Source organism: Phoca vitulina, unplaced genomic scaffold, assembly GCF_004348235.1.
Source record: "Phoca vitulina isolate PV1807 unplaced genomic scaffold, GSC_HSeal_1.0 scaffold20, whole genome shotgun sequence".
NCBI lineage: Eukaryota > Metazoa > Chordata > Mammalia > Carnivora > Phocidae > Phoca > Phoca vitulina.
The window spans coordinates 5,957,545-5,985,292 of record NW_022589723.1 but is presented as its reverse complement, the minus strand read 5'-3'; the positions used below and the strand labels follow the sequence as shown (position 1 = coordinate 5,985,292).

General features: G+C 38.3%; 1 protein-coding gene across 8 annotated transcripts in view; it reads left to right on the top strand.

The window, feature by feature from the left end:
* Window positions 1–27,748, top strand: part of MEIS2 (Meis homeobox 2) — a 203,660-nt gene that overhangs the window by 132,908 nt on the left and 43,004 nt on the right. For all 8 annotated transcript variants that reach the window (XM_032417707.1, XM_032417700.1, XM_032417702.1 and 5 more), the window contains one exon: window positions 10,888–10,964. In XM_032417707.1, the coding sequence (XP_032273598.1) occupies window positions 10,888–10,964 (77 nt within the window). The remainder of the gene's footprint in view (window positions 1–10,887; window positions 10,965–27,748) is intronic.

The window sequence follows — 27,748 nt, the reverse complement described above, 5'->3', positions numbered from 1 at the left end:
CTTAGAAACACTTTATATGTAAAGTATTTGTGTGTTTGAAAGTTTAGGTGAAATAGTAATGGGCAGTGTATGCACAGAGATCAATGTTGCGACAGCACCTTGTTCTGTCTCCATCTTGATTCAGTTAACTTTCACTAAACAGGCTGCTTCAAAAAAGGGAAGGAAAAACAACTTGATGAGATAAAACTATGGGGAATTCCAAAATAAATACTGGTAACTGACCTTTTTTGATGGCCCATTAATAGTTTTCTTACTATGGTATGTGTTGGTTGCTTTATTTACTAGTATAGTGGATAACTACGGTAAACACTTGGGTAATATCTTTGACCTTTTCATATTCTCTGGACTGATCTTTCTCCCATGTCTTTTAAAATCATATAAATTCTAAAGCATTTTAAAGAACATGGAATCATAATTAAACAGGGAAAAAGGTCAGGTGGTTTTTGTTTTTTGGGTTTTTTTTTTAGCCCACTTGCCCCTCCCCCCCATTTTTAGAGTATATGTCTAAGTATATAGTTGTATCCAGTGCTTATTTATATGCAAAAAGCAGCTCTGTATAACAGAAAAACAAGCCAGCTTGGAACCTCTGAACCAAGTTTCTAATGCCAGTGTTCTACACATTAGTGTTTTTATCTTGGTGCACTGTAAAAATGAAAGAATTAACTCTTATTCAGGAGGTCTGATTCCTCATTGCCACCCTGACTGAAACCTTCTCCATAATCTGGTGCAAGAAATGGCCATTCACTACTAAGGTTCTCTTTTTTAACCACTACTGCCCATCATAAGAAGTCATTCCTTTACAGCTACTTTCTTTTTATTTTTATGACTTTTTAACTTATCATTAACCCCATTCTCTTATCCTGTACTCTGAGATGAACAAGAAGATAATATCCACAACATTTCCATTACTTACTCTAGAGATAATAACCTTTTTTGAAAAAAAGATAACCCTCTGTTTCTTTAAACAACAACTTCCTCTTTAAATCTATGGTAGCTTTCTCTTGTCACATTGGACTTTCAGTACATTCTTAAGGTAAATCCAACAAAATTATTTATAGCATAGTCCATGCAAAGAAAATTAGACTAAACATACTGGAATTGTTTTTTATAGTTTGTAAACTTGCTTAATAATTCTTTAATATGTATCTCACTTCTTTATCCATTTTTTTTCATGTTATTAAAGAAATGCAATGGACTAATCACTAATCCTCATTTCCTTCTAACTCAGTCTCATACCCACTGTGTCTGGACTTGTTAAGTAGGATTGTTGTCCTAAGATTAGATACAAGTATCTCTGTTGTCTAGACATTATATAACTCTCTACCACGTACTTCAGATCCTTGTATTAAAGGAACCCCTTAGACTCTTTAACAAGAAGAGATATTAAATGCTAATGAAAAGTCCCATGCACGTATTTCTTTTCTACAGCTTCTCAGTGTCACCATCTGAATTTGCCAATTTCTACCCTGTTCTCTACATATATAAAATTTTACTCTTGTTTTATTTATTTATTTATTTTTAAAAAGATTTTATTTATTTATTGGACACAGAGAGAGCGAGAGAGGGAACACAAGCAGGGGGAGTGGGAAAGGTAGAAGCAGGCTTCCCGCCGAGCAGGGAACCCGATGCGGGGCTCAATCCCAGGACCCTAAGATCATGACCTGAACCGAAGGCAGTCGCTCAACCAACTGAGCCACCCAGGCGCCCCTTTACTGTTGTTTTAAATAAGAGCTGGTTTTCGCTGTTTCATGTGTGATGCCATAAAACGTTGGTATTATTTGCCTCTTTGCACGTCTCCTTCCTTAAATCTCCCTTCTCATTTGCTATCCACCTCTCGTCTCCACCGACTTCTCTCTCAGTTCAAAATAGTATTTTTAGGTTGCAAAGAATTTATTTGTTTGCATTCTCAAACTTGATTAATTCAACATGTAGTTATTGATGCCTCTTGCATGCTGGGCTCTGAACTAGATTCTGGAAGTCAAATGTGCATAGCTGGTCTCTGCTCTCAAGGGGCGTAGAGTCTAATAAGAGAGGTAGACAAGTAAGCAAGTATTTGCAATGCAGTGGCGTGGCGTAAGGGGGACATGTAGGGTGACATAAGAACATGTAGAAATGGGTGTTAAGTAATTTACAGGATAAAATCTTGCTATTGGTATCCACAATTCCTAGGTAGACATAAGATGTTCCATACGAAATGTTCTTTGAGATTATGTAAGCATGAAATTTCTTCTTGCTGGGGAAACCAGGGACATCTTAAAAAAGGGAGGAGGCCAGGCCAACAAGGTTTAGGCAAGTCCCTTTCTCCTCAGTTGACCTCAGTTTTGTTAGATACAAAATAAGAAAGTTTGAATGAGATGACTCTAATGTCCTTTCTAGTTCTAAAACTCTCAGTCTGTAAGTTTTTCTTTTTCAGTTCACTGAAAAATCTAAATAGCCCAAACCTGTTTTGAAATCTATTTCAACAAATGATCCATAAAATAAATAAGCAAAAATTCAATTTTTTGGAAAAGTGGTCTGGCTATAGAACTGAGTAGTCTCATAAAATATTGATTTGGTCATAGTGTGGAAATGTGAAATGATTGTTAAATGAGTCAAGGCCTTATTTGTGGCCTTTGGCTCATTTGGTAAGATTACCCATTAGCCATGTAAGCAGCGTAACACGCATGACCAAGCAGCTCATGGGAGCGTCCTAACAAATGTTAAATAAAAATTATCTTTCTCTAGCCTTAGGAATATATTTCTGTTATTTTCAAAATAAGACTGAGCTCAGCTTTAAAGTCTCAGTCAATAGGAAAATAATTATATCCATTGTGCTTAAAATTCTGACTCCTATCTGTAAATGTTTTATAATATGTTTTCCTAATACTTTTTATATCTTTTTGGAAATTTAGAAATTTAATGGGGGTAAGGAGGTGGAACCTAGCTGACTGAGTCGGGAGAACAAGGCAACTCTTCATTTGGGGGTTTTAAGTTCAAGCCCCAGGTTGGGTGTAGAGATAATGTAAAAATAAAAATCTTTAAAAATAAAAAAATTTAAAAAATTAAAAAGAAGTAGAATGGGTATTGGTGGTATCTAACCACTTAATTTCATCACTCCTGCCCATACAAACTCCCTCTATACCATTAGAATATGTATATGTAACATTTCCTCTTGAAGATGCAAAAAGTGTTACTTCTTGTTCCAAGACACTTGCTTTTTATTCTTTCGGTCATTAACTTTGGTTTCATAAGAAATTCCTTCTTCATTTTTTTATTTTATCTATATCTTGATAATAATAAATTTAATAACTGTTCTTAAAATCTCTGGATGATAATCCATCAGGCTCATTCAGTATTCCTTTAGCTTATCTACCGGAGAGAGAGCGCTTTTCTTTTTGCTCTTTTTTAATGAGGCCTTCCTACCATGGCTCTAAATATCAGCCAAACATGGTAATCTCTTAGGATCTGGCTATTATTAAAAAATCTCTCAAACCTTTTCTGAATTTTAAAACGTTGACTATTATAATTCAATCTATTTACTTCAATGTGAACTCAAATGGAAGTGAATCTCCTGAAATAGCCACATTTTCTTCATCCCAAATATACATGTAGCATAAAAAAACAAAACAAACCCCAACTAATTAATCTAAATCTGAAATCTGGGTTTCCATGACACCAAACATCTGGATGAAAAGTGAAAAATTTAGTAGATGTTTTCAAATATCCAAATATTGTGTCGGTAAAACAGTTAAATGAATCTTTCCATTTTTATCTGAGTATTTATGCTTCATATACGTAGCACAGACAAAGATGTATTGAGCACCTATTATGTGGGATACACTGTTGCTAAGTGCTTTTAATCTTGACCTCTGTCCTCAAATGATTTGCAGTGCAGTGAAGGGTATAACACAAGTACACAGATATACATTAAAAAACAGTGTGGATCAAATAAAAACGCAAGAGAGAAGGAGAGAAAGTGCTGTGAAATTTTTAGGGAGAGTGACTACTGCTGGAGAGGATTTTCCACTGGATCCAGTGTTTGGACTGGCCATGATGGACATGCCAGAATCATGGAAATGGAAGGGAATGGTGTAAAATGCACTCTCCTTCGGCAGCTGGGAATTTTACTGAAATAAAATAACCCCAAATCAGCTGGAAGATTGCAAAAGTTGTGTCATTTTGCATTATCACAGCCTTTGGTTTCTGTAAGGTTTTTGAGTCTTAGGTATTTTGATTAGTAAATTTCTATCATTTCCCTTAAGAGTTTCAACTTGACACAAGAAACATACTGAAACTTACTCTCTGTTTGGTCATTTTAAGAAACACCATAAGAATTCTACCTTATACTTTGCTTTTCTAATTTAGATTTTAAAAAATTCTGGGTTTTATATACATTGCATGCTTAAACCTCTATCTTCCAAGTTAGGTCATTTTTTAATTTATTGCGATCACAACTCTGATAAACTTTTTTAAAAAATCCCAATCCTCAAGGTTTTTGTTATGTTTGATCAGAGTCTGCAGGGGTAGATGGAAGCAAAATGGTTCATTTCTTTCCTCTTCTTCCTCCTCCTTCCTTCTATTCTTTTTGTTTTGTTTTGTTTTTAACAACAAATAATCATTTTTAGCTGGAGGGGGTAAAGGAATAAGCTGAGAAGATTCCAGGTAATATAAGTCGTGTCATGTGTATGAGTCAGGACTAATTATTGGCTCAAGTAACTGAAAGGTAAAAAGAGCTGGTTTTAGGTAAAGCTGTATCCAAGTGCAGAAATAACGTCAGGAATCTATTCTTCATTGGCTCTGCTTTTGTCTGCATGGGCTTCATCCTCAGTCAGGCTTTTCCATTTTGGTGGCAACAATGGCACCAGCAACTCCAGGCACATATTCTACTGACTGAGTAACCCCCGTGAAGAGAGAAGGCCTTTGACTGACAGTCCTTCTGACTCCCATTACCCTAACTTGGGTTTCATTCTCAATGCAGCCGGAATGGCTAACTATGTCGATTGACTAAGCCTGGCCAGTTGGCCACCCCTGAACACATTCCTAAAGTAAAATCAGGGTACTATTACCAAAAGAAAAGGGAAAGATACTTCAGTGAGAAACATTAATGTTAATGGGGAAAACCTCCACTAAATGTCAAGAGAGCAGGTGGTTATCTCATCTCTTACCACTGCCTGTTTCTATGACTGGGCGTATGTTACTCAAGCCTGTGAGTCTTGGTTTTGTCATCTACATAAGTTGGGTTCCAGACCATAGTTCTAGCTAAAGACCTTTTTCTTCTACTCTTTTGTGGTTCTGATCTCAAGAACTCGGGACAGAGATAAGGGGACACACAGAAAATGCAGACATTTACAAGTAGTAACACAAAGTGAGAGATACATCATGTTTCCTGTAGAAGTGCTTAAGGTAGAAACAGGAAGTGAGTTTGGCAGTGGAAGAGTGAAGGGTTTGTACTGCATCCTGAGGTAGTGATTAGAAGCTCAAGACAATTTGAGAGAGAGAGAGTGTGTGTGTGTGTGTGAGAGAGAGAGAGAGAATCACTACGATTCACAATTAACCATCACAGACTTTATTATAATCTCTATAGATACTCCACAACCCATATAGAGCTTTGTTAACCTCTTCATTTTACCTTACAGAGACTGGATTCCAGGCACAGTCTTGTTCAAGGTGACAGAACAGCTTGACTGAGAACTTGTCTAGTTTTTTAGTGTGTTTGGGTTGTTTTTTTTTTTCCATTTTTCCTACAAATATTTAGAGATACTCAGATGGAGTTGGGGAGAATTACAAAAGTTTAAAAAACCTAGGGCTTTACCCTCAGAAAGTTATACTTAATGAAAACAAAATATATAAATGACAATGAAAGGCTAAAATTATAAATACCAAGTAAATTGCAATATGAATTTAGTGGAAAGAAGATTACCTTCAACTGTGAGGATGTGATGGGTTTTAAATATCTTGTTTCTTGTTTTATGTGAAAATGTTATTTGTTGCACACGTTCTAGTCATAGCATAGGAATTTTTGTTTACATGAGAAAAAGGTGTTGAATTAATGGCCACTGAATAACTTTGACATTCCAGAAAATGCATTTATTTATTCAGGGGTTAAGTCTTTAGCACCTTTGCATGTACCCCAGTTCAGTAAGCATAGTCCTAGAGTAATAAGGGATATTTACCCAACGCAGTTTTTAATTTAATTTTTTTTAAGATTTTGTTTATTTATTTTGAGAGAGAGAGCACACAAGCAGGGGGGAGGGGCAGAGGCAGAGAGAGAAGCAGACTCCCTGCTGAGCAGGGAGCCCGATGTGGGGCTCGATCCCAGCACTCTGGGATCATGACCTTAGTTGAAGGCAGATGCTTAACCAACTGAGCCACCCAGGCGCCCTACCCAATGCAGTTTTATTGTCCACCTCAGGAAAATTGCTTAGAGGGTTCCATATATGAGTGGCATCATCAAAATCTCAGTCACCTGGATGAACTCTACAGAGCAAATAGTGTCTTGGAGGGGATTGAGGAAAGGGAAGCAGTCACCATAGTGATCAGTTTCCAAGTGTTTGCTCAAACTAAAACCCTGCCCAACAAATTACTACATTGTTTGTCTTAATGGTTACATTACATCATCACAGAAGTCATTTGACAAATTGGTCATTGTTCTTCAAGAGCTCGTCTAGTAAGCTTCATAGGCTGGTAAGTGAGTCAAACTCATTGGGTAGGGAAATAACTTAAGAGGCAGGACTGGCCCTAGAGATGTCCTGCTTTTAAAAATTATCCAGTCAGAGCGTTACCATAACAAAAGAATATCTAACTTTATAAAAATGTTAAATTACTATGGCATTTTAAAAATATGATGTGTATGAATTAATTACAATTACAATAAATTAGTTATAATTTAAAAATTAATAGCCTTTAAAACCATTGTTTGAAGTCGTACACACAGAGACAGCATAGGTATCTATAAACAAATAGTAAAAGCCTCTACCCCATGCCCTACATAAATAACATAAACCATTATCAGTGTGTGTTTTTCCAGATGTTTTCTTGCAGTACAGGGACAGATATATACATATATAATTAATCTATCTATTTTACAAAAATTCACAAGACATGTTCTACAATTTGCTTTTTTTCACTGAACAACATCTGGGAAAAACTTTTTCATGAGAGCCTCACATTTTATTAACTATGATTCAGTTGATAGATCAGTTATTTATAATTTTTCACCCTTCCAAATCCTACCGTTTTCATTTATCCTGTATTTCTCATTCATGAGATGATTAGAAATATCACTTGAAGTATTCTTAGACATCAGTGCAAATCCTTTCGACATGGAATAAAATTCATGATAAATCATTTCCAATTTGGACATTATTGGAGAGGGATTAATCACAAAAGATTATTATTAAGTGGTTTCATCCAAAAACTGTTTCACTGATGTATTCCAAGGATACTGTAGATCCATTTCCATGTACTTGATAAACCAGGTTAACCTCCAAAGGAGAGAGGGGGAGAAAGTCTAAGGTTAGTATCTTGAAGAAAGATAATATCTTACTTTCAAATGAGTCTTTAGGAAAAAACAAAGGCAATTAAAAATATTTTCTATCTACACTGGGTTGTGAGCCATACATGTCTTATTAACTTTTTGAAGAGTTGTCAGTTGACATTCAAAGTAAGGAGATCCTTGTGATTCACTTCTGTTCAACAGTGGCTTTAGAACTATTTTGGGATGTGAAAAACTTTGACCTATGCTGGTTCTTTCTTGATGAAGGGAATCATCATCGTCGCTATTATGTTACGGTGTGCGTTCTTAAAAGTAAATTGAGCCACCTCTGGGCCACTGGACCAGAGTGGGTTGGCCCCCAACAGTGAACAGACTAAACTCTAGCTTTAGTCCAAGAATATGGAAACTGACAACAAATTATTACTTGTGGTCCACTTCCAGTTTTCAAGTGCAAACATACCAAAGTTTATTTTAAATTTGAGCCAGTCAGACATTTAGTAATATACATCAAAGAAGAAGTGAAGGCTTCCCATGTTTATTATTTCAATATGATGTCTGTTCTAATAAAGTAGAAGAATGTGTATGATAGACCATGTAGTAGGAATTCTCTGGTTCTACAGTTAGGCCTTAAATATATACATGTATTTGTAAATTAATCTAAAACACATTGCCATGGTTCCAGTTCCTCTGAAAGCTGATTGTTTTCTATCCCTTTTTAAATTTTAGAAATACAGTGGCTGACTGCCAGAACACTTTCAGATAAACAGTCCACTCCATGTATAAAAGGGGCATAGAATCACGAATGTTCAAAAACCACAGAACGTTATTTAAATAAGTTAAAGTTATTATGGTCTTCCCTATTAATTAAAAAAAAAAAAGCCATCTGTGCAAGGTGAATTTTGGTAAGGTCCCAATTTTTTTAATGATTGAGGATGGAATTTGCAACTGCTTCTCATAGTGGAATGAAAGTACGGCTCAGGGATTCCCAAGATAAAATGTACTGTTTATGTAATTTTGTGGTCATTTGACTAAATTTCTAATAAAACACTGGAAAGAATGCTTGTTATTTGATCAGAATTTACAGTCCTACTTCAAGGAATTGGCTCTCCACTCACATCAGCTTTCTACGCTTCTACTTCCTTAACAACCTAAACCTTGATTTCATCTAAACCTTCCGTGTGTGTGTGTGCGTCTGCCTCTGTCCCTCTTTTCACACACGCACACACACACCCCCACAACACCCATGTGTTGTTAGACCTGCCTTGAGCAAATGCATCCAACAGTGAGCAAGACTGAACACACCAAACAGAAAACACTGCGTAAAGAAACACACTGGATGACGTTACCGGTGCATATCAATGCGCTCTTGCAATAGGTCCTCGTTTTCCTTTTTGTTATTTGCACATTTCCGATCAATCTTCCATCACTTCCATATAGGGACAATAACCTAATAAACCTAAGCTTTCAAAGTCTTAAGAGGGACAAAAAGTCAAAAGGTGCTCCTCCCTTGAATTTGGCAAGAAAATACTATGACCAGAAGGATCTGCGGATTGTTTTTGGTCATTTCCGCCGAACCACTGTTTTCAGTCAATTAAAATTTGTACCCTAGGCCTTTTCCAGTTTGAAGCCACCCGGGCATCTGTGATGAGCAATCCTTCTTGTTTGGGCAGTCATTCATTATCTCCATTACCAAAAGGAGAATAGAGGACAATTACGTTGTTTGGACGAATCAGAGTGTTAGGAGGAGTATTTGTCGTGGCAGCAGAGTGCCGTACCTGACAGGCAAGGATTGATGGCCAGGAATGAGTGTGAGTGGCCAAAGCAGCCTCATAGGATGCAAATTACTGACTGTGGATTCCAATTTATCCTGTTCATTTTTCTTGCCTGTGCTGAAGACCATTAGTGGTTTTTGAAGCAGTGAAGGGGTCATTACTAATGTGGGTAGGCTCAAAGCAGGAGGGGGAAGGAGGGGAAAAGCCTTCTGTAATTACACAGCTTTCAGGAACAGTCTGGAGGCCCTAGCCAAAAAAGTGTCAACACCTCGCAATCAGAAAAATTTATTTTCATTTTATGCTTAACCCATATTAACTCAACATTATCATCTTTCTTTGTTAACATTTGCAGAATATTAAAAGCCTGGCTTCTATATTAATACAAATCTGGTTAACCCCTTTTGCTGTACAGGGGATTTTGTTTAACCTAATGGCATTTGGGTTTGCTAATGAGTAATTGTGCACGTTTTGGATAATGCACACTATTATAGAAGGTGAAATACCTGAAGAATAAAATTTTAGATGATTGAAAAACATGCATTCTCTCCAACTCTGGGATGATTAGAATGCTCTGAATGGAATACTCTGTTGTTCCTAACATCACCACTTAATAATGTTGATGGGAAATCATATTAAAGGCTTCCTAGTTTATGAATGACTTTGACATGCTGGATAAAAGTTTACTTTTTTCTGTTTAAGAAAACCAGTGAATTTAGAGCACGGACCTCTCTAGAGATGTGTTTTTTAATTATGTACGTGCAACTACAGTGTCTCTGAAATGAGTGTGTGATTCTAAAATAGCAATCTTTGAATTCAGAATGATAGAGGAAAGTGGTCAATGATGGGAGGGTGGTTCAGTACAAATGGTGAGCTGTGATGGGAAGTAAAGAATGAAAAAGCATTGAAACCCATGGCTTCATTTGCTGATTTCCATACCATAAGGTCAAATGTAAAATTTCTATATGAAGCCTTGCACGTGATTGACTCCTTTTGATGTGTGGTCATCGTGTGTGACCCATTGTGTTAACGCAGAGCAGTAACCAATAAAAATGAGTGCATCTCCCACTGTCCTTTAAAGGAGTCAACATAAATACAGTCAGTAAACTCTGTTACAATTGGATCAGTTGCTGTGGCTTCTAAGAATAGTAGTGATGACCTACTATCTCGCTTTCCAAACTTCTGTCAATAATCTCAGATTAACTAGGAAATAATGATTATATTGGCCATCTCACAAAGATGACATAGGATAAGGGCTTCACGTAGGTTTTCGAGGCAGTAGAGTAAAATGGCCCTGAAACTAGTTCTCTTAGTGTAACTGAAGTGATTGCAGATAACCAAAAATCTGATACCATCACAAAAGTGCTTTGACCGGCTGAAGAAATTGAATAACTGAAACACTTTGCTTTTTGCTGCCAGCCCTCCAAAGTGTGGCAGGAACTCGAGGGGGCGGCTAATGCAGGTTTCTGGATTCTTGTCCCTGCCTATATTTTTCTACACATGATTAAAAGAAAAAAAAAAAGCCTCGATTAGGAAAATCAAACCATAGACTAAAGAAATCACAAACGGTGGTTTCATTCTTAGAAGTAAGTGACTCTTTCTTAACTTCTGATACATCTTTTAAAACATTTGTTTTTTCATTAGCATCCGTACCCTTCCGAAGAGCAGAAGAAACAGTTAGCGCAAGACACAGGACTTACAATTCTTCAAGTAAACAACTGGTGAGTGACCCGAAAATCAATGTCTTTCTCCCATGGCTAAAATAAGATTTCTAAATAATTGTTTTCTCTTTTGCTTCTGAAACAAATGAAATTGAGGAGGATAACGTCTGTCTTTCTACCCTGAGGTGTGAAAGTAGTGTGTAGGGGATGAAAAGGTAAATGGTGGTTTTAAGATGTATTCCTCTTTCTCTCTCTCTCTCTTCCTCTCCACCTCACTTTTCCCATCTCTGATGCTTTAGAATTCTCCAATCGAACCACAAATTCTGTTCAGGTCATTCCTATTGAAAACAGTTACTGTGGGGTTTTTTTGTGTAGTCCTCCTATGGAGTTATCAGCTCTGGGAAGGTTTCTTTTGTCTAGGCTTTGAGGGGTGATATAGATGCAGGCTTTTTAGCATTTCCTAATAGAAATTTATTTACCCTATTTTTTTTTTTTTAACACAGGGGAAAAAAAGATTTTCCCATTTTGAGCTTTGCGATTTGACAGATTACTCCTGTGTGGGTGCATGGACCATCACCCTTTGTATGTGGCTTAGAGGGTAACTGAGGAAAAGGAGGGGCAGAGGATTAAATAAAATGATCACAGTGGCCAAGAAATGATATAGGAATTACTTATCAAAATACTGGCCCAGGTTTTATCAGCAGCTTAATTTTGTTCAGTACATTCTTGGGGTGATGTTCAGATTAATTGAACTGACAGTTCCCTTTCAAAATTCAGGGAAAGTATTTGCACGGATTTCAGGCCTTATACAAACTTAATTACATGGAACTCCATTTTATCATTCTAATTCCATGTAGCAGAGGTTGTATTTACAAATGAGAAGTCTCTGCCTTTATTCACAGCTTTCCTTAATATATTTATCAAAGCAGGTTCATTTACAAAGTGCTCTATCTGTGGGATACAGGCAGGCAGACATTAACAAAGCTTTTAGGTTTATCAGGCTCGCTGCCTGATGAGCTACCCGAGGGTCAATTGATTTTGTGGTTCTGTGATTCATTTTTTTCTCATTTTTCTAGGATCACAATGAGAGACATGCTTGGAGAATTAGCCAGTTTGTCTGCCTTATCTGTCAGGCAATTTTTTTTTTTCCCAGGGAAGTCAAGCTACTTAAATTGGCCACAGGAACTGCCGTTATCTGACTTTAATGCACCCTATAGTGTGGATAGCATTTCAATTACACCGGTAACCAAAGCTTAGCTGCAGCCCTTTTCATGCCTAGTGCTGTACAGAAAGTGATGTGCCTACCTACAGAAGCAGAAAATTGAGTTGCCTTGCTTCTGTCAGGGTGATTAATGCAGAAATAAACTGCTAACCTGAAAAGAAAGGCAGAAAGAAAGGATAGACAATACAGACTTGAATTCACTTTAATTTTCTTCTAAAGATTGGAACTATGTACATTTAAAGATACCCTTTAGACCAAAAACTTGGGATAAAGGCTATAAGCTCCTCACAGGGATGTGTATGTGATTATATGTTGATACGAGCCTCATAGTGTAAATACATAGAATATACGTCCACATCTATATTCTGTTTTATGTTCCCCGCACAAGCTATCGGTGGTCTAAAATCGGAAAAATAAATATGTTCTGTGTTAACTGCGGGAAACTTATTCGCCCTGCACGTTATTTGATAACGCGCGGATGACCAAACGGAGCCGCTCCATAGTCAGTGGTCCTTAATGCAGTTCATATTGCTTTAGAATTGTAATTTTTGTACACAGGGGGCAAGTTGAGGAAGGTGGTGATGGGAGTGTTTGAGAGAAATGAAGTCTTTCTGCACGGAGATTTGGCATTGACATTTGATCTTGCTCTTTTTGAACATACTGTTCCCTATCATCCCTTACCTGTACTTTTTGATGTAGTCCTTATACTTCAAGAGTGAAGAAGCTCTGTATCTAAAGAGGAGTCCTGTATCTAAAGAGGAGCGTTTCTCACAATCAGACACCTGGTGGGAACCTGGAAAGAGCACCCTTATTTTCTGAATTCCATTGAGCCCGAAGGCACGTACGAGGAGTTCTGTCGGTGTGATAGTTTAGGTGTCTCGTTTCTCTATTATCTGAGCCGTATTTGCTGCAGAACGCCCAGGGTTAGGATGTGACAGTCTATCACTCAGTAGACTTTCTGTAATATGGCATAAACATTGACACTTCTGTCTCTACAAAATAATTCCATCTTCCTAATTTTCACACTTCCTTCTGAAAAACCCTAGAATCCTGCCCCGAGGTCCAATTCTTAGTTAACGGATACTGTAACTTTGATAATAAGGTGTGACTCATGAAGATAGTACGGCAAATAGCTCGAAAAGACTACCAAGAATTTCATATAGGGATCGGATTTCTGGGGATTTCACAAAGACCTTTAAAAGAGAACACCGGCAACTTTAGTACATTTCGAAACTGTCCAATGCCTTGGTGAAGTCAGCTTCGAAACAGAGAAAGCTAACCAGCTTCATTTCAAAGGCCTTCATAATCACTGTCCTTAAGTGCTAAGTGATGCCTAAGAGACGTGGTAACAGTGGACTATGAGCTATTTCTCCAGGCCCTGAGAGCTCTCAGCAAAGAAGCATGGAGATCAGAGAGCAGTTCCCAAACCTCATTCAGTCAGCTCTCCTTGGAAATAATACCCACTTCTCTGATTAAGGCCAGGACTTTAGGCTTGTGTGCTGTGAGGCTTGTACCCAAAGAGTTAGAATAGTCCAGAAAGCACACAAATCACAAAATCATGGATGACTTGCTGTTCTAGTTCTGCTTCTCATGTACCTCTTGAAGTACAAGGGCCAAGCAAGGTCAGGGTAGTTAAGAAGCGCTGTAACATAACATCTACATCTAGAGTAATAAGCAATAGAGCATGGCTCCACGCACCTGACAAGAGCAAGAAGCAATAAAAACAGACCTGTTAAGATCAGTTGGCAATTTTAGAACAAATAAGCAAAAAGGAAGTTTAGGAGATAATTAAGGGAATTAAAGATTGTTTTATCTTAGCAGCCAATGTTAGAAATAATCGTAATGGGCTTTTCCAGTGTATTTACACTAGGGACTATGCAAACAGTGATGATACAACCAAATCAAATGTGATTGCAGGAAAAGAGTGGAGTTTATGACACCGAGTCATTTTTTCTTATAGTTAGCCCTCAGAAGCATCTAAATAATCAGTCATCGAATTAAGACCTTTTTTTTTTTTTTAAACCAAGATAACCAGCTCTTCAATGTATATGCTTCACTGCTAAAGCTATTCACAAGTGGCAAGACTGGTTTCCTCTGCTGGTTAGAACAACCAGTGTACATGCATTAGGAGAGAAAAACCGCAAAGAAATGCATATCCTCAAGCTGAATAACCTCCTCACAAAGGAGAAGCAAATGTGGTGTAATCTGACTGGATATTGAGTCAAGCTCGAATGGTAAAATGGCATGGTAGGTAAGCGCTCAGGCTCTGGAACCAGACTCTGTGGGGTTAAAATCCTGTTCCATCATCGATCAGGTGTTTGACCTGCAGCAGATTACTTAACCCCTTTATGCTTTAGTTTCCTCATCTGTAAAATGGGGGCAGTGGTGTCGTGAGAATTCACAAAATGCTACATGCTGAGCGCTTGGCGTAGTGCTGGCACATGCAGTAGATGCCATCTATTATTAAAATAGTTCAAAATAAATCGTAAAAATGAGAAATAGGATTCCATACAATGGTATCAATAAAGAAGTCTTTAAATGGCTTACAAACCAGAATAGAGATTTCTTTCAAGGTGAAGAAGACATTTTCAAGGGGAGAGAAAATTTTAGAGCAGAAAACTTTCTGTGCATAGCTTCTTTTTTTCCACATTCTATAAGTAACATCTGTTTATTGAGAATGTATATGGGCTAGAAGTTGGTGATTTTATAGATGGAGGAGACATAATTCTTGCCCTCATGGAGCTCACCAGCATATTACATCTAATTTATTTTGTTATCACTTATTTACTATTCACTATATACCAACCTATGCTAAGCCCTTTTAAAACATTTTCTTTTTTCCTTTTTCCCCCAATTTTACTGAGAAATAATTGGAATACGTCACTGTATAAGTTTAAGGCATACAACATGATGGTTCCACTTACATATACTGTGAAATGATCAGCACGGTAGGTTCAGCTAACATCTATCTTCTCGTATATGTGCATCGCTTTTGTATTAAGCAAAGATTTTGTAGCTTCTTAGATGATCTTTTTGTGTGTGGGGGGGGGTTTTTTTTTTTTTTCTTGTAGTTCTTTGATGCCAGGGAGGTAAGATTAGGGAACCCTAGGAGGTAAGTGGCTTCAAATAGCTGTGAAGGTCTTGAAGGGAAGTTTTGGGTATTAACTCTCTGGTATTTCCTCAGGAGGCATGCTTACAACATCACTGACAAAAGATTTTTTTTTAATTATTTTTTAATGAGGAAGTCTTTTTTTTCTTTAATGAGGAAGTTCTTGGTTTGAATAATTTGTTGGGGTGCAGTCATACATCTTTGACAATAATAATCATTGAAATATGACAGTCTTAACTTTGACAATTAAAATCCGTTAAGCTAAAAATACAATGACAAAAGTCATGACATTTCCATGTTCTCATATAACTTTCCTCGGTGCTATATCTGAATTACAATATTAATTTTGAAGTTCCTATTTCCAGGTTTATTTCATTTTATTTTCTAAAGATTTTATTTATTTTGAGAGAGAGAGAGAGAGAATGCATGTGTGCACATGGGGTGGGGGCAGAGGGAGAGAGAGAGAATCTCAAGCAGCTTCCCTGCTGAGAGTGGAGTCTGACTCAGGGCTCAGTCTCAACCCTGACATCATGACCTGAGCCACAGTCAAGAGTCAGACGCTTAACCAACTGAGCCACCCAGGCGCCCCTCCAGGTTAATTTTAAAAGGAAGAAGTACTGTGCTTGTAAAAGCTCATGTCACTGCAGTAATTATATCTTCTCTCTATACCAACAAGCAAAATCCACAGGGTGACTTACTAACAGAGTACAGGTAAACTAGACATAAAGGACTTATTTCTCGATAGAAGGCTGTCTCTAAGGCCCCAAATAAAAATGCACAAAACTTAAATTTCAAAGAACTTTCCAGTTGAAGGTAGTTCAGAGAGTTCCTTTGTGTAATAGATTAAATGTCCTGGTACAGCCTCTCAAATGGAAGATATTAAGTATCTGCACCCTGTTTACCCCACCTTTCCATGAAGGGTCTTAACAACACTCTTTCTTGGTCCAACAGCTTTTAATAATTGGACCTCTGCTTTGTAGAACCTCTGAGAAAGTTCCTGTTTTGTTGTACCTATTTCAGTGTGGCCACACTGATGAATGTTTCCAGCATACATAGGAACCTGTTCAGTTAGGACTCAAGAATGGTGCTGGGAGAGTTCTCTTGGGAATCAGTTTCTCTTTCTAGCTTTCTTCCCTTACCCCTGTGGAAGGCTTGCTAACGACCCAGGTGACTTGGTTTTCTTCTGTGTGAAATGGAAGGCTGTGGAGACAAAGAATTTGTGTGTGAAGACATGATGTAGGTCAAAAGTGCTCTGAAAAGAAAAGGTACTATTGTTAGGAGAACTTCCCAGCCCTGATGGAAATATGAACAGGAACAGAGTGGTAGCCTGAGGAAAGCAATCCTCCTCCTCCAGAATCCTCCAGTCTAGATAGATTTGGGTGCCCAGATGCTTTTCTTTGCCACATACACATGAAGGGCAATCCTAGTGTTCGAGGTGGGTTTCAAGACCAGGGGGTCAGTTTCAAGCCCTGAGTCAGTGAAGCCCCGAGCCCAGTTTGAAGCCTAATTAGTAGGAGGCTGGGTAAGGGGTAAAAGAGGTACACTTCTTTACAGCAAAGAAAAGTCACTTTCAGAGGTGTCTATGTTGTCATTCCACAGCGAGGGGAGCAGACACAGGGAAATACATCGTGATATTAGGACATCACGCGTAAGCTGGGAATGGAGTAAATTATTTGGTAGTAAACATATGGAGTAATTGGCCAGTGGTGCAGGAAATCTAAATGAGGTACAGAGACAGCTGGACACTTTTATCTCAAGAGAAAAAGGATTGAAGGAGGGAGTGATAAACCGGGAAGGTGGAGTTGAGATAAACCTGAAGGAAACAAGGCCTCCGGACGAAACATCCTCTCTCTGCTCAGCGATTTCCACCGCGGCCATTTGTTAAACACATAGCTGCCGTCTTCGGTGATTATTTCCCAGTAACATCTATGTTTCTGAATAAAAATCCATTTGAATCTCAAGTCAGATTTGCCAGGTGCTAGATTCATTGTCAGCATTTAATGTGCTGGAACTGCCGATGCTGAGGAAGTGAATACAGAAAAAGCCCGCTTTTGAACTCCACTTTGGTGAACTTGAGGTGAAAGGCTTCTCTTTCCGATGGCCTCCTCTGCCAGGGGAAAAAAAAAAAAAATCAGTGACCGCAGAAGGAGGCCGAGATGCCAAGGGGGTGCGGTGCCAACCAGCCCTGTGAGGTCTTTGGCTCAAACCAGAGCGTTTTCTTACCGACGGTCGTTGACGGGGTGAAAGAACTAAGTTTGTCTCAGCGGTAGGGTCTCCAGTCTCTCCCTCTCTACCCGGGTTCCAATCACGGTCTCCAGGGTCATAGTATCTTTTTCTTGGGGACCTGCAATTCTTTCCGAGAGGAAAACCCAAAGGAGGTAGGAGGAGAGATTTAAACCGTGAAAAGGAAAACACACACATGATTAATGTTTAACCAGAGGGATAGCCCTGAATGGGCCTGAAACCCTAACTGGGTTTTATTTTGCTCTGTCAACAGCACATGTTAACTGGGGTGGTGGGGGGAGCGACCAGGGCATCGACACAGGACGCAACAGTTTTGAGCAAGAAGGACGACTGCCCTATTTTCCCATTTCACTTCCGGCAGCAGATTCGTGAAATTCCCACGCTGATCTGAAGCACAGAGGATATTTATTGGACCTACGCAGCCGTGCCTCCAGTCTCCTGCCATGTCAGACCAGCATTTCTAGACACCTTCTGTCCTGGAGGGATGGCAGTACCATTTCCAGAAATTGAGATTCAGTCCAAATTTGGGCAAGCAGCTCAGACTCAGCAAGAGCCTTTTAAAAGTGGTAAACAAAAGGAGTAGAGGGGGAAATAAAGGAAGGGAATGCCAGGAGGGGACTCAAAGGGGAGGTTTGCTGCAATCCTTTACATTCAATTATACCAGCTCCTTTGTGCTTTTCCCTTTAGCTCTGCAAAGAAAGAATGAAATATAGTTTTCATAGCAAACTAGCAGCATTATCTCAGGATGCATATTTCTTTGCTGGGTTGGAATGCCAATAAGGGGGAAAAAAAAGTTCCTCGTTTAGAGGAAAGTACAGTGCTACAGAGAAAACACAAAACAACAAAAAAGGAATGCAACAAGTTTCTGAAACAGTTCCAAACCTTGCCCCTTAAAGAAAATATTTAAATGAGAACTTTTTTGAAGATAAAATTTCTCATGCTGAAAGTTACCAATTTTCAAAAGCCTCTAAATAGGGAAAAAAATTTGGCCAAAAATGTAGACTGTTTTTGATATTTGAAGATTTTTTAGAATTAGCCCCTGTCTTTCAGTGATGAGGACAATGAACTCCACAGACCAGTCCTGTGTGAGGCACAAGGCGCTACCTACTTCTGCACTTCATTATACCAGTATTTGGAAGAGAGACAAGGTTTACTCAAATAAGTCCTTTATCCATCTCAATTGGCATCATCTACATGGTTTCTCAAAGTAACAGAGAAAAAAAAGTTGATATTTCAGTGGTTGCATGATTTTAAAGTCGGATGATATTGGCTTGCTATTTACTTATTTTAAAATAGAAAAAAAAAATGAAGAGGAGCTATTGAAAATATTACAAAATTATCTTATAGCAACAGATTCAGCAAGTATTCCTAACCCCAGCCACAGATCGACAATGCTGTATCTTAAACAAAACTCAACGAAAAGGACTTTTCAGGTTGCGCTCCAACTTATTTCCAGAATGCAGAAAATCGAAAGGTGCTTATAAATGTAAACAGAGCCCTTATACTAGAAGCTCTTCAAAGGAAGGTGAAAAGATAGATCAGAATATACAAATGCTGTATTGTTTACTTTCTCTACATTTTTTACCCTTAAAAATAAGAGTCTGGGTGGCTACTGCTTGATTCTAAATTCTCAGTCCTTTTTACCCCATTGCTGCTTTTTCCAGTAAATCTTTTTTCCTCATTTCTTCCATTTCCCCCGGTATAGAGTGTTTTTAAAATGTATTCCAAAGATTCGCTCTCAGAGAAATAAGTACTTTATGAATAGTCTTTAGACCAGATCCTCATTCACTTCACTCATTCATTTCACGCATTCATTCATTGGAGAGCAGTCTTCCAAAAATTACTTAATTGAGAATCTGCTCTGTTAATGAGTAAATGTAGGTCCTATTAACCTCCTGATCTTAAGGACTTGTTTTGTTGTTGCTGCAGTTGTTTTCATTGTGTTGGGTTTTTCAAGTATTAGAGAGTGAGCCTCAGCTAGGTGGCATCTCCCAGGGCTTACCACAGAAATTCTGTCCAATTCATGATACAACTATTTCCTCTATTCCCTAGAAACAAGGAAAATCATTTTTTTATCTGCCAAATTATTAGAAAACAGGATAGAAAAATATAGACAGACTTCTTGGGTTTTTAAAATTTTCTCATCATTTTTTCCTGCTTCATTGTTTTATTGTAATCCTAGTAGAAAACCATGTTTCTGTTTTTGCTTGTTTGTGTTTTGTGCATGAATCAGAATCATCATTGCTGACTGAACACTCAGTATAGATTTGCAGCTAACTCCCCGCCCTTGTGCAGAATCGTTAATTCCACGCTGGGGTTGAAACACATGCAAGGTTCTTTCTCTTTTTCCCTTGCAAGGTAAACATAGAGAGAGAAGAGATTTCCCATCTGTCTCTAGATACAGCTTATCTTTTAGATAAGTCCCTGCAGGCTGTTTAATGTTGACCTCTTGAGTTCCAAACTTCCTTAATGCCTTTAGATAAGCAAAAACTTTAGCAGTAATTACTAAAGGAGCGGTGGGATAGTGGGTTAGTCCCCAAAGACCTGGATTCAACTCTACCTCAAAGCCCACAGGTGAATAATCTCCTTAATGCTCTGGGCTTAATGGTTTCAACTCAATTCTTAAGGAAGGACCTGGCCATTCTTGACTAAAGGTATATCATGAGAATAAGTGCCAGAGAATTCCTTTTGTGTTATTGATTGATAGATCTTCTTCATAGAGATGGTCACAGATATCTGCATACTTTCACCTGTCTGATATTGACATTTAGGTAATTTCAAGGTTAAACTGTCTTCTATTTTAAACCTAGATTTTGGATATCATTTCACTTAAAAATGATGAAACACATGGGCAGCTTTCTTTGTCTCTACACACACTGTTTTCTAAAATTCAGAACGTACCCTCTTCAAAAGAGGGGATTATGATTCCAGTAGTCTGGAGGATGAGAATATTCAACCTAATGTATGAAACGAAATGCATAAGGATTTCATTGGGCCAAGTGGTCCTTTTTTTTTTTTTTTTTCCCAATTGTGGATCTGAATCTTATTGTTTTATTTGCCAGTGCAGTTGAAAGGATGCACGGGTATTTTTGAATGCCCATGAGCAAATTTCCTCTTTATAAAGGTGTGTAGAAAGTAGCACAATAGAATTTGGTCACAGCTGGCTTATTTCCTGTGTTACCTGCAGCCAAGTTCAATAGGGTAAATTCCAAATACCTTCTTAGCTGGAGTTACTAAATCTTAATAGTCTTGAAACTGGGTGACTCAGTGTGGCTCTTTGCTTTGCTACATATGCAGGCTTCCTGTTATCCTGCGATGTTCCCATGGATTCAGTGTTTCTATGTCTGTGTTTGGTGGAATGGGCTGGTGTAGAAGAAAAATGTTAAAGCGAAAAGTAGAAATTCCCAGTGGAATGGAATAGTAAAAGTCCGACGGATTACCCTTTCTTGTAATTTTTTCATAATGAAACTACTAAAGCAATGTCAGTAAACAGGAAACAAGTGTAAAATAATTAGCACCAAAGGGAACATAATAGGTTACTTATTAAAATCCATAGAAGGATTATGTGACCTCATCGGGTCCAGGGACCAGAGATCACATGACTCAGTGTGCCTTTTCTGAGGTGAGCACCCCAGTGCACTTTGTCAGCGTACTGGCTTCTGACATTAAATAAGCTTCAGGTATGAGTTATTGAGTAGCCTTTTGACAGGAGCAAGAACTGAAATCTTCTAGGCCTTGCTGAGCCTTAGCTCTATTTTCATTACTTTCTCCAAGTATTACATTTAGTCAACCGAGTTATGTGTAGTTCTGGGAGAATCTCTCCTGCTCCCAGAAGTCATTGTTCCACTCATAATAAAATTATGCTATCAATTTGCCACAAGAGAAACACTGAAGTTCACTAAATTATTGCCATGTGTTTTGCACTAAAGACAAAGTGATACCAATTAAAAAAACAACCACCCCTGGATTCTATTTTTTAATGGTGTGCGGGGAGGAGCGAGGCTGGCTCACAAGGGAGGTCATGTCTCTCTTCTACACATTACAAATTTCATTTTCCTTAATTAGAAAATGACGCTTATGGAGAATGAGCAGGGGGTTTAAGTGGGGAAAGAAGAAAGAATGAAACCTGAGCTGTGCCCTAAATAATTTGTCAGAAAATGACAACTTGCCTCCCACAAGACTATTTCATTTGAAAGATTTGCTAGGTTACATTAGGCTCAGATAGATTTTTCTGGAAATGGGGCCGTAACCCACAGACTGAAAAAGTCCTGGTTCCAAAGCTCTGCCGATACGTCAGATCCATACTTTGGTTCCATCATAGTATCTAGGACCCTGTAGCTCTCATTAAGGATAACATTTTCAGGATGCTGGGTCCCTAGGGAGTTGAGCATTAGTTATGATGTAAGAGTGTCATGTTTTTAGAGTATCAGCAGGAATTAATATCCTGCGGTCTCATTTCATCTTCTACTAGATTAATTAAAGAATTGCCAATAATTTGGTCTCAGAAGGAAGGCTCTCCTGTCCCACACCCTAAATAAATAGTGCCAATGTACCATCAAGTTGGTGATGAAGCAAATTCAGAATTTTAGATACAATGAATAAGTCAAATTCCATTACCACAGAAAATCTCTATACAATAAAATTATTTCCAGCCCCAAGCAGTACTAATTTTAAATAACACTTCTAATGACACAATTTTGTGAAGCAGTTGTGGGCAGCCCTTTGTAGTGTATTACAATGAATTATATTTGTTCTGAGGACAACAGGTAAAACTTCTTGAGAAAACTGGCAGTTTATGAAGATGATAGGATTTTCCCAGTAACACCAGTAATCATTAACAACAACAATAATAATAATGAGGACTTCATTGCTAGACCTTCCGAGAAACTGTCCCATAGCCTAAGAGCAACACTCGCGAATACACCAAACTGGATTCAAAGAGAGGCATCACAACAGAACAAAATTAGGTTGTATTTTTATGACTGAGAGTTCGGATCTTTGGTTGGGTTTCCAAACTAGTGGAGGGTTTGATATAATCTCTGGATTGGCTTGGGGTTTTTTTTCTGCCTTTTAAGTAACAAGGGGGTTATTCACTTCGTTTAGCTCTTAGTAGGTGCTCCTAATTTCTTGTTGACTTGAATTCGAAGAAGCTAGAGAGAAGGCTGAGGAAGAAAATAGGCATGATACCTGGGTACGGAGGTGAGAAGGCCACCACTAGCGTGCCATTTCTTGGAGATTAGATTGGAAGTTAGTTCTGAATCAGAGGAAGGAAGTTTTTAGTGGTTGGATAGAAATAGTACAAGAGACCATGAAAGTGGGGAAATTGAGTAAAGGAGGAGGCTGGGAGGAAGCCAACTCTCCCTGACTAGAGAAAAAGGAATTTGCAAGTGTGTGAGGCACTGTGAGATAGACAGACAGCCCGGTCCACGGGGTCCTGGGGCAGCCTGCATAGAGGGGGCTTCAGCGCTCACACAAAGAATGATGCAGTGTGGTAGGTTTAAAGGGAATTGACTGGGACATCGGCAGCTTGGGTCTAATTCCAGCTCAGACAATTTGTATGATCTTGGACAATTTAGCCTTTCTCAGTATCTATTCCCTCATCCATAAAAGAATGGGGGACTGGGTGATTTTTAAGGTCCTTTCTATCTTTAAAATTCCATTATTTTATGATTCTAAGCCTGTGAACTGAAAAAAAAAAATCTAGTCAAAGCAAGTGAGATGAAAACGATTTTAACCATTGTGTTTTGAATTGATTAGAAGAGAGGGAGAGAGAGACCAGTCACAGTAGACTATAGGTGCCTTAAACAAAACCTGAATCAGAGATTTAGCTATTAAAATGGAAAAGGAACCGATTTTATCTCTATTGTTAAAAAACATGGCAGGATTTGGTGACTAATTCAGCATGGGGTGCGAACAGCAAAAGGAGCTACAACAACTCTGGGCTCTGTGCCTTGGGGAACAAGGGTTTGGGGATTCTTTCCACAATGACAGCAGATTTGAGTGGGGCCTGCTGGTATCTCTGGGAAGACGATCTTGTTTTCACAATAGATAGCACAAAATAGAGATGAGCCCTGAAGGGGAAGAGGTCAGAATAACAGGAAACACTGTGGGACCGCACAAGGGGAAGGAAAGGTAGGTCTGAGGGTACAGATGTTATTCAAGGCCCTGGGAGCAGATGAGCTTGTCCAGAAAGAGAGAGGAGGCCTTGGTGTTAGAGAGCCCTGGGAGGAGCTTAGGGAAGGAGGGGCAATTTCACACTGACTGCTGTAATTTAGAGGGTACCCTGACAGGAACGACTCCCAATGTGGTCATATAAGAGCTTCCTGAGGCAGAACACTATAGAGAACAAGATTTCAATCCACAGTTTACAATTTCCAGTTGGAAAGACCAACTAGAGTTAAAAAAAAAAAAAAAAAAAAAAGTTTTGCATCTATTTAAAGCACAGATTTCTTCATAAAAATGGAAGAGCAAACAAGGTAATGAAGTACATCATTGTTCTTCCAAGTTTAGATAGAATGATAAAGGGGTAAACTTTCATGCCATAAAAGTTTGACTTCAGTTGACATCCCCCATTTTTGCATAGTTGTGAAGGTTAAAAATGTTGTAAGAGTGTGGAGTCACATCATGAATATTTCCACTTTGTGAAATTCCTTGGCATCCTGCTCCCTGACAGGTTGGCTTCAAAACAAAAACAATCTTCCTAATAGTGTGTTGTTGATCTGGCGGTGAAGAGCAAGGACCTTTGGTATGGGTGAGCACTGCTCTAAAGTGATTTACTTCAACGGGGACCATTTATACGCTTTGGCTTGTCACTTTCATGGCGATTTATAAATTTTTAAGAGGCAGCACTAGAGAAAAATGAAACACCATCTTATGAAAAGTGTATCTTATTTAGCTTTTGTGTAGAGGCTATGCACAATGCCTTATTTTGATCATTTTGATAAGCTGTTTCTTAAAGGAGTGTTGTAGGCAGACGCCCCTATTCAGAAGGGTGAAAGAACTCAAACACCAAGTCAAAGTCATGGTGTAGCGTTTCATCAAAAGCCATTGAATTTGGAGTTATCGAGATGGTCAGATCAGATGATTTCCCCACCTAAGCAACTACCTTCATTTGTCAAGTTTGTCTAAACTGACTTGAGATACTGAGATTTGGGGGCTGGTTATCTACTTTTTCAATTCCACACTACATAGCAAGAGAGGAATAAAGTTGGAATCCATGGGTAGCTATAGCTATGCTATTTAAATATTTAAATCAGTGGAACATTTGTGTTATAACCCCACCGTCACATCTGACCTCAGAACAGTTTACTCTCCTTCCGGTGCCTGCCATGCTCCCTCCAGAAGTTATACTCTGCTTCCAAAGCTCTTTAGACTCCAAAGTCAGTTTCATCACCTTGAAGAACCTTCTGGATTTCCTAAGGCTCTCTTTCCTGGGTGTACCATTTATATTGACATGTTGCTACACCAGAGTTCATGTCTATCATGATTTCTTTCTAAAATAAGCATATTCCTTGCCAAGTCTTCTCACTGGGGACCATGAAGACAGATGAACCCTAGAATTCAAAAAAAAAAAAAAAATCTACTTTCAATGAGTTTGAAAATTTTCCGAAACCATGATCTTTTCCCCTGGAATGCAGTGAATGAATCATCCTTGTTATCCACCCAGTCCTGACTGTATTTGGAGTAATACATGAAAATTTTACAATTTCTTTAGACAACTGGGCATTTGTAATAAAAAGGAGTAATATGACAGATTGAGTCGTTTTATGAGAATATGTTATTTTGTGACCCTTAAATCTTTATTTAAAGGGGAGCATTAAATACACTATCACACACAGTCAATGAAATCATAATTACAGTAGAGCTAAATTTTATAATAAATCTCTCACATGCCTCCCAGGATTCAAGTGCACTTACTCCTTGATTAGCCTGTGCTCAGGAAAGGAGGCATTGTTGTTTATCATGAACTTTATAGAAACTATAAAAGTAACTGAAGAAAAGTTTGCTCCATTCAAAAGAAAGGACCTCCTCCTTCTTTTTTTTTTTTTTAATCTCCTTTGACGTCTTTATTTTTTTTTTTTTAAGATTTTATTTATTTATTTGAGAGAGAGAATGAGAGAGAGCATGAGAGGGGGAGGGTCAGAGGGAGAAGCAGACCCCCCGCCGAGCAGGGAGCCCGATGCGGGACTTGATCCCGGGACTCCAGGATCATGACCTGAGCCGAAGGCAGTCGCTTAACCAACTGAGCCACCCAGGCACCCCCTCCTTCTTCTTGAGGGCAGAAAGTATGGTCTGTTTGCTCTCCCAAGGTCTGGGTGCCTGCTGCAGTGCCTGGTCACCGAAGTTACTCACCCGATAGTTACTGAAAAATGCATGCGTAATGAGTGGATATTTAGTACCAAAAGATGCTCACAAAGGGTTTTATCTGAGTAGTAAAAACTGTTTTAGGGGTAATAATATTTTATTTAGAGGTAACAGAGAATGAAAAATGTAAAATAATCTTCTTGTCAATTCTAGACAGTTGCTAATCAAGTGATACATTTAGCTAAGTATTGGCTAATTCAAATGAAATAAGCTATGAACGGAAAAAGCCCTGTAAATAATCTAACCCCAAAATTTGAAGTCCAGAGACACCCTGAATAGGGGCGTCTGCCTTCCCAGAGCCACCCAAGTTAGAGGTAAAGAGCAAAGTTGAACAAACCAATTCGTTGATCCAGAACCATTTCTCATAAACCACAACCTGCTTGCAAAATCCTTTCGTTTCAGTGATTTAGTTATCTCAAAAAGAAAAAAAATAACCCTAAAAGGAAGTATCTTGATCATGTAGTTTCTTTTCTTTCCTATGTAATTTCATAGTGCCATTATGACCTTGATTTTAAGAAAAATTAAAACACTCTCTCTTCCTGATTATTATTATATTACTATGTTTATGAATGTTCTGGAAAACAAATTAGTAAGACACTAATAATTGGGATTCTTACATGTTTTAAATAAAGTTTCTTAAATGAAGCATTTTAAGTCCACCCAAATGATTATATGTAATCTGAGGGAAAAAAAAGGAATCTCAAAAAGTCTTCCAAAAAATCCACTTTGGATTGGCTTTGGGCTGAATTTGTTGTTGGTGGCTTTTGAAATCTACTATATGCAGAGGTGATGGGGGAACGTTGAGTCAAACTATCAGAGGGCACTCACCGGAATTATTTAATAAAAGAAGATTTTCTGGATCTGAAAAAGAGGATACTGAAACAAAGCTACCATTAAAGACTTAACAAGAGTGGGAGCTAAGAGTGGGAGCCACTACCATATTGGATCTGTGACCTTGGACTCTAACCAATTATGAAGACCAGGGCAGCCAGTGAACAAAGCAATTACAATGGGAGTCAAACCATTAAGGAGCCAAGAGTTCAGTAGCTTTATGTCCCTGCCAAGGTATCCCTAGAACACTGTGTAATAGGAATTGAATAATATTAACATTCCCACATGGTAGTTTAGAGCAACTTACAGTATATTCTAATCCAAGCAGATTTTTCATTTTGATGACTGTGGGAGTGGTTATTTTATTTTTATATGTACTTTTACAAACATTGAAATAACCAGTAGCATAAAATTGCCAGTGATTTAGCTGGCTATGAACTTGTAACCAAATATACTTCGAAGATTTTTTTTTTCTCCCTGTAGCTCTCAGGTAAATTTCACTGCATGACAGCATTTCATGCTAGGCAAAGCCCATACAGGAGATGAAAAAGCATGAAGCATAACAAACATCACAAAGCCAGTACAATTTCTTGTTTATAAAGAAAAACAAGGAATGTAAGCTAAGTGGAAAGGTGCCGGTTGAAAGATATTTTAAATGCCTTCAAGTTAAAACCATCAGAGATCAGAAAGCAGAAGGCAAATTCTAGAGGCTAGTACACCAAGGGAAGAGGCTGATGAATTGCCTTGTGCACATTTTAATTAAACTATCATCTTGAGATTTTTTTGTGTATTGATTTGCACAGTACTTAAAAAAGCTTCTTTCCCCCCTACCTCCCTCCTTTGAATGTTAAAGCTTTGTGCCTTCAGCTTGACTCTATGAAAAGAAATTACTCATCTTTGGGATTATTATGGAAGAAAAAAAAAAACAAAACAAATGGGTGGACATGTTCTCTTCTCCTTTTCAATATGTTTAAATTTCAACTGTTCATATAATTATGCTGGCATGTATTTCTTCCTGGCTCTAGTCATGCAGAAAAATTTTAAACATGAGAAATTGGACAACTCTAATGTGGT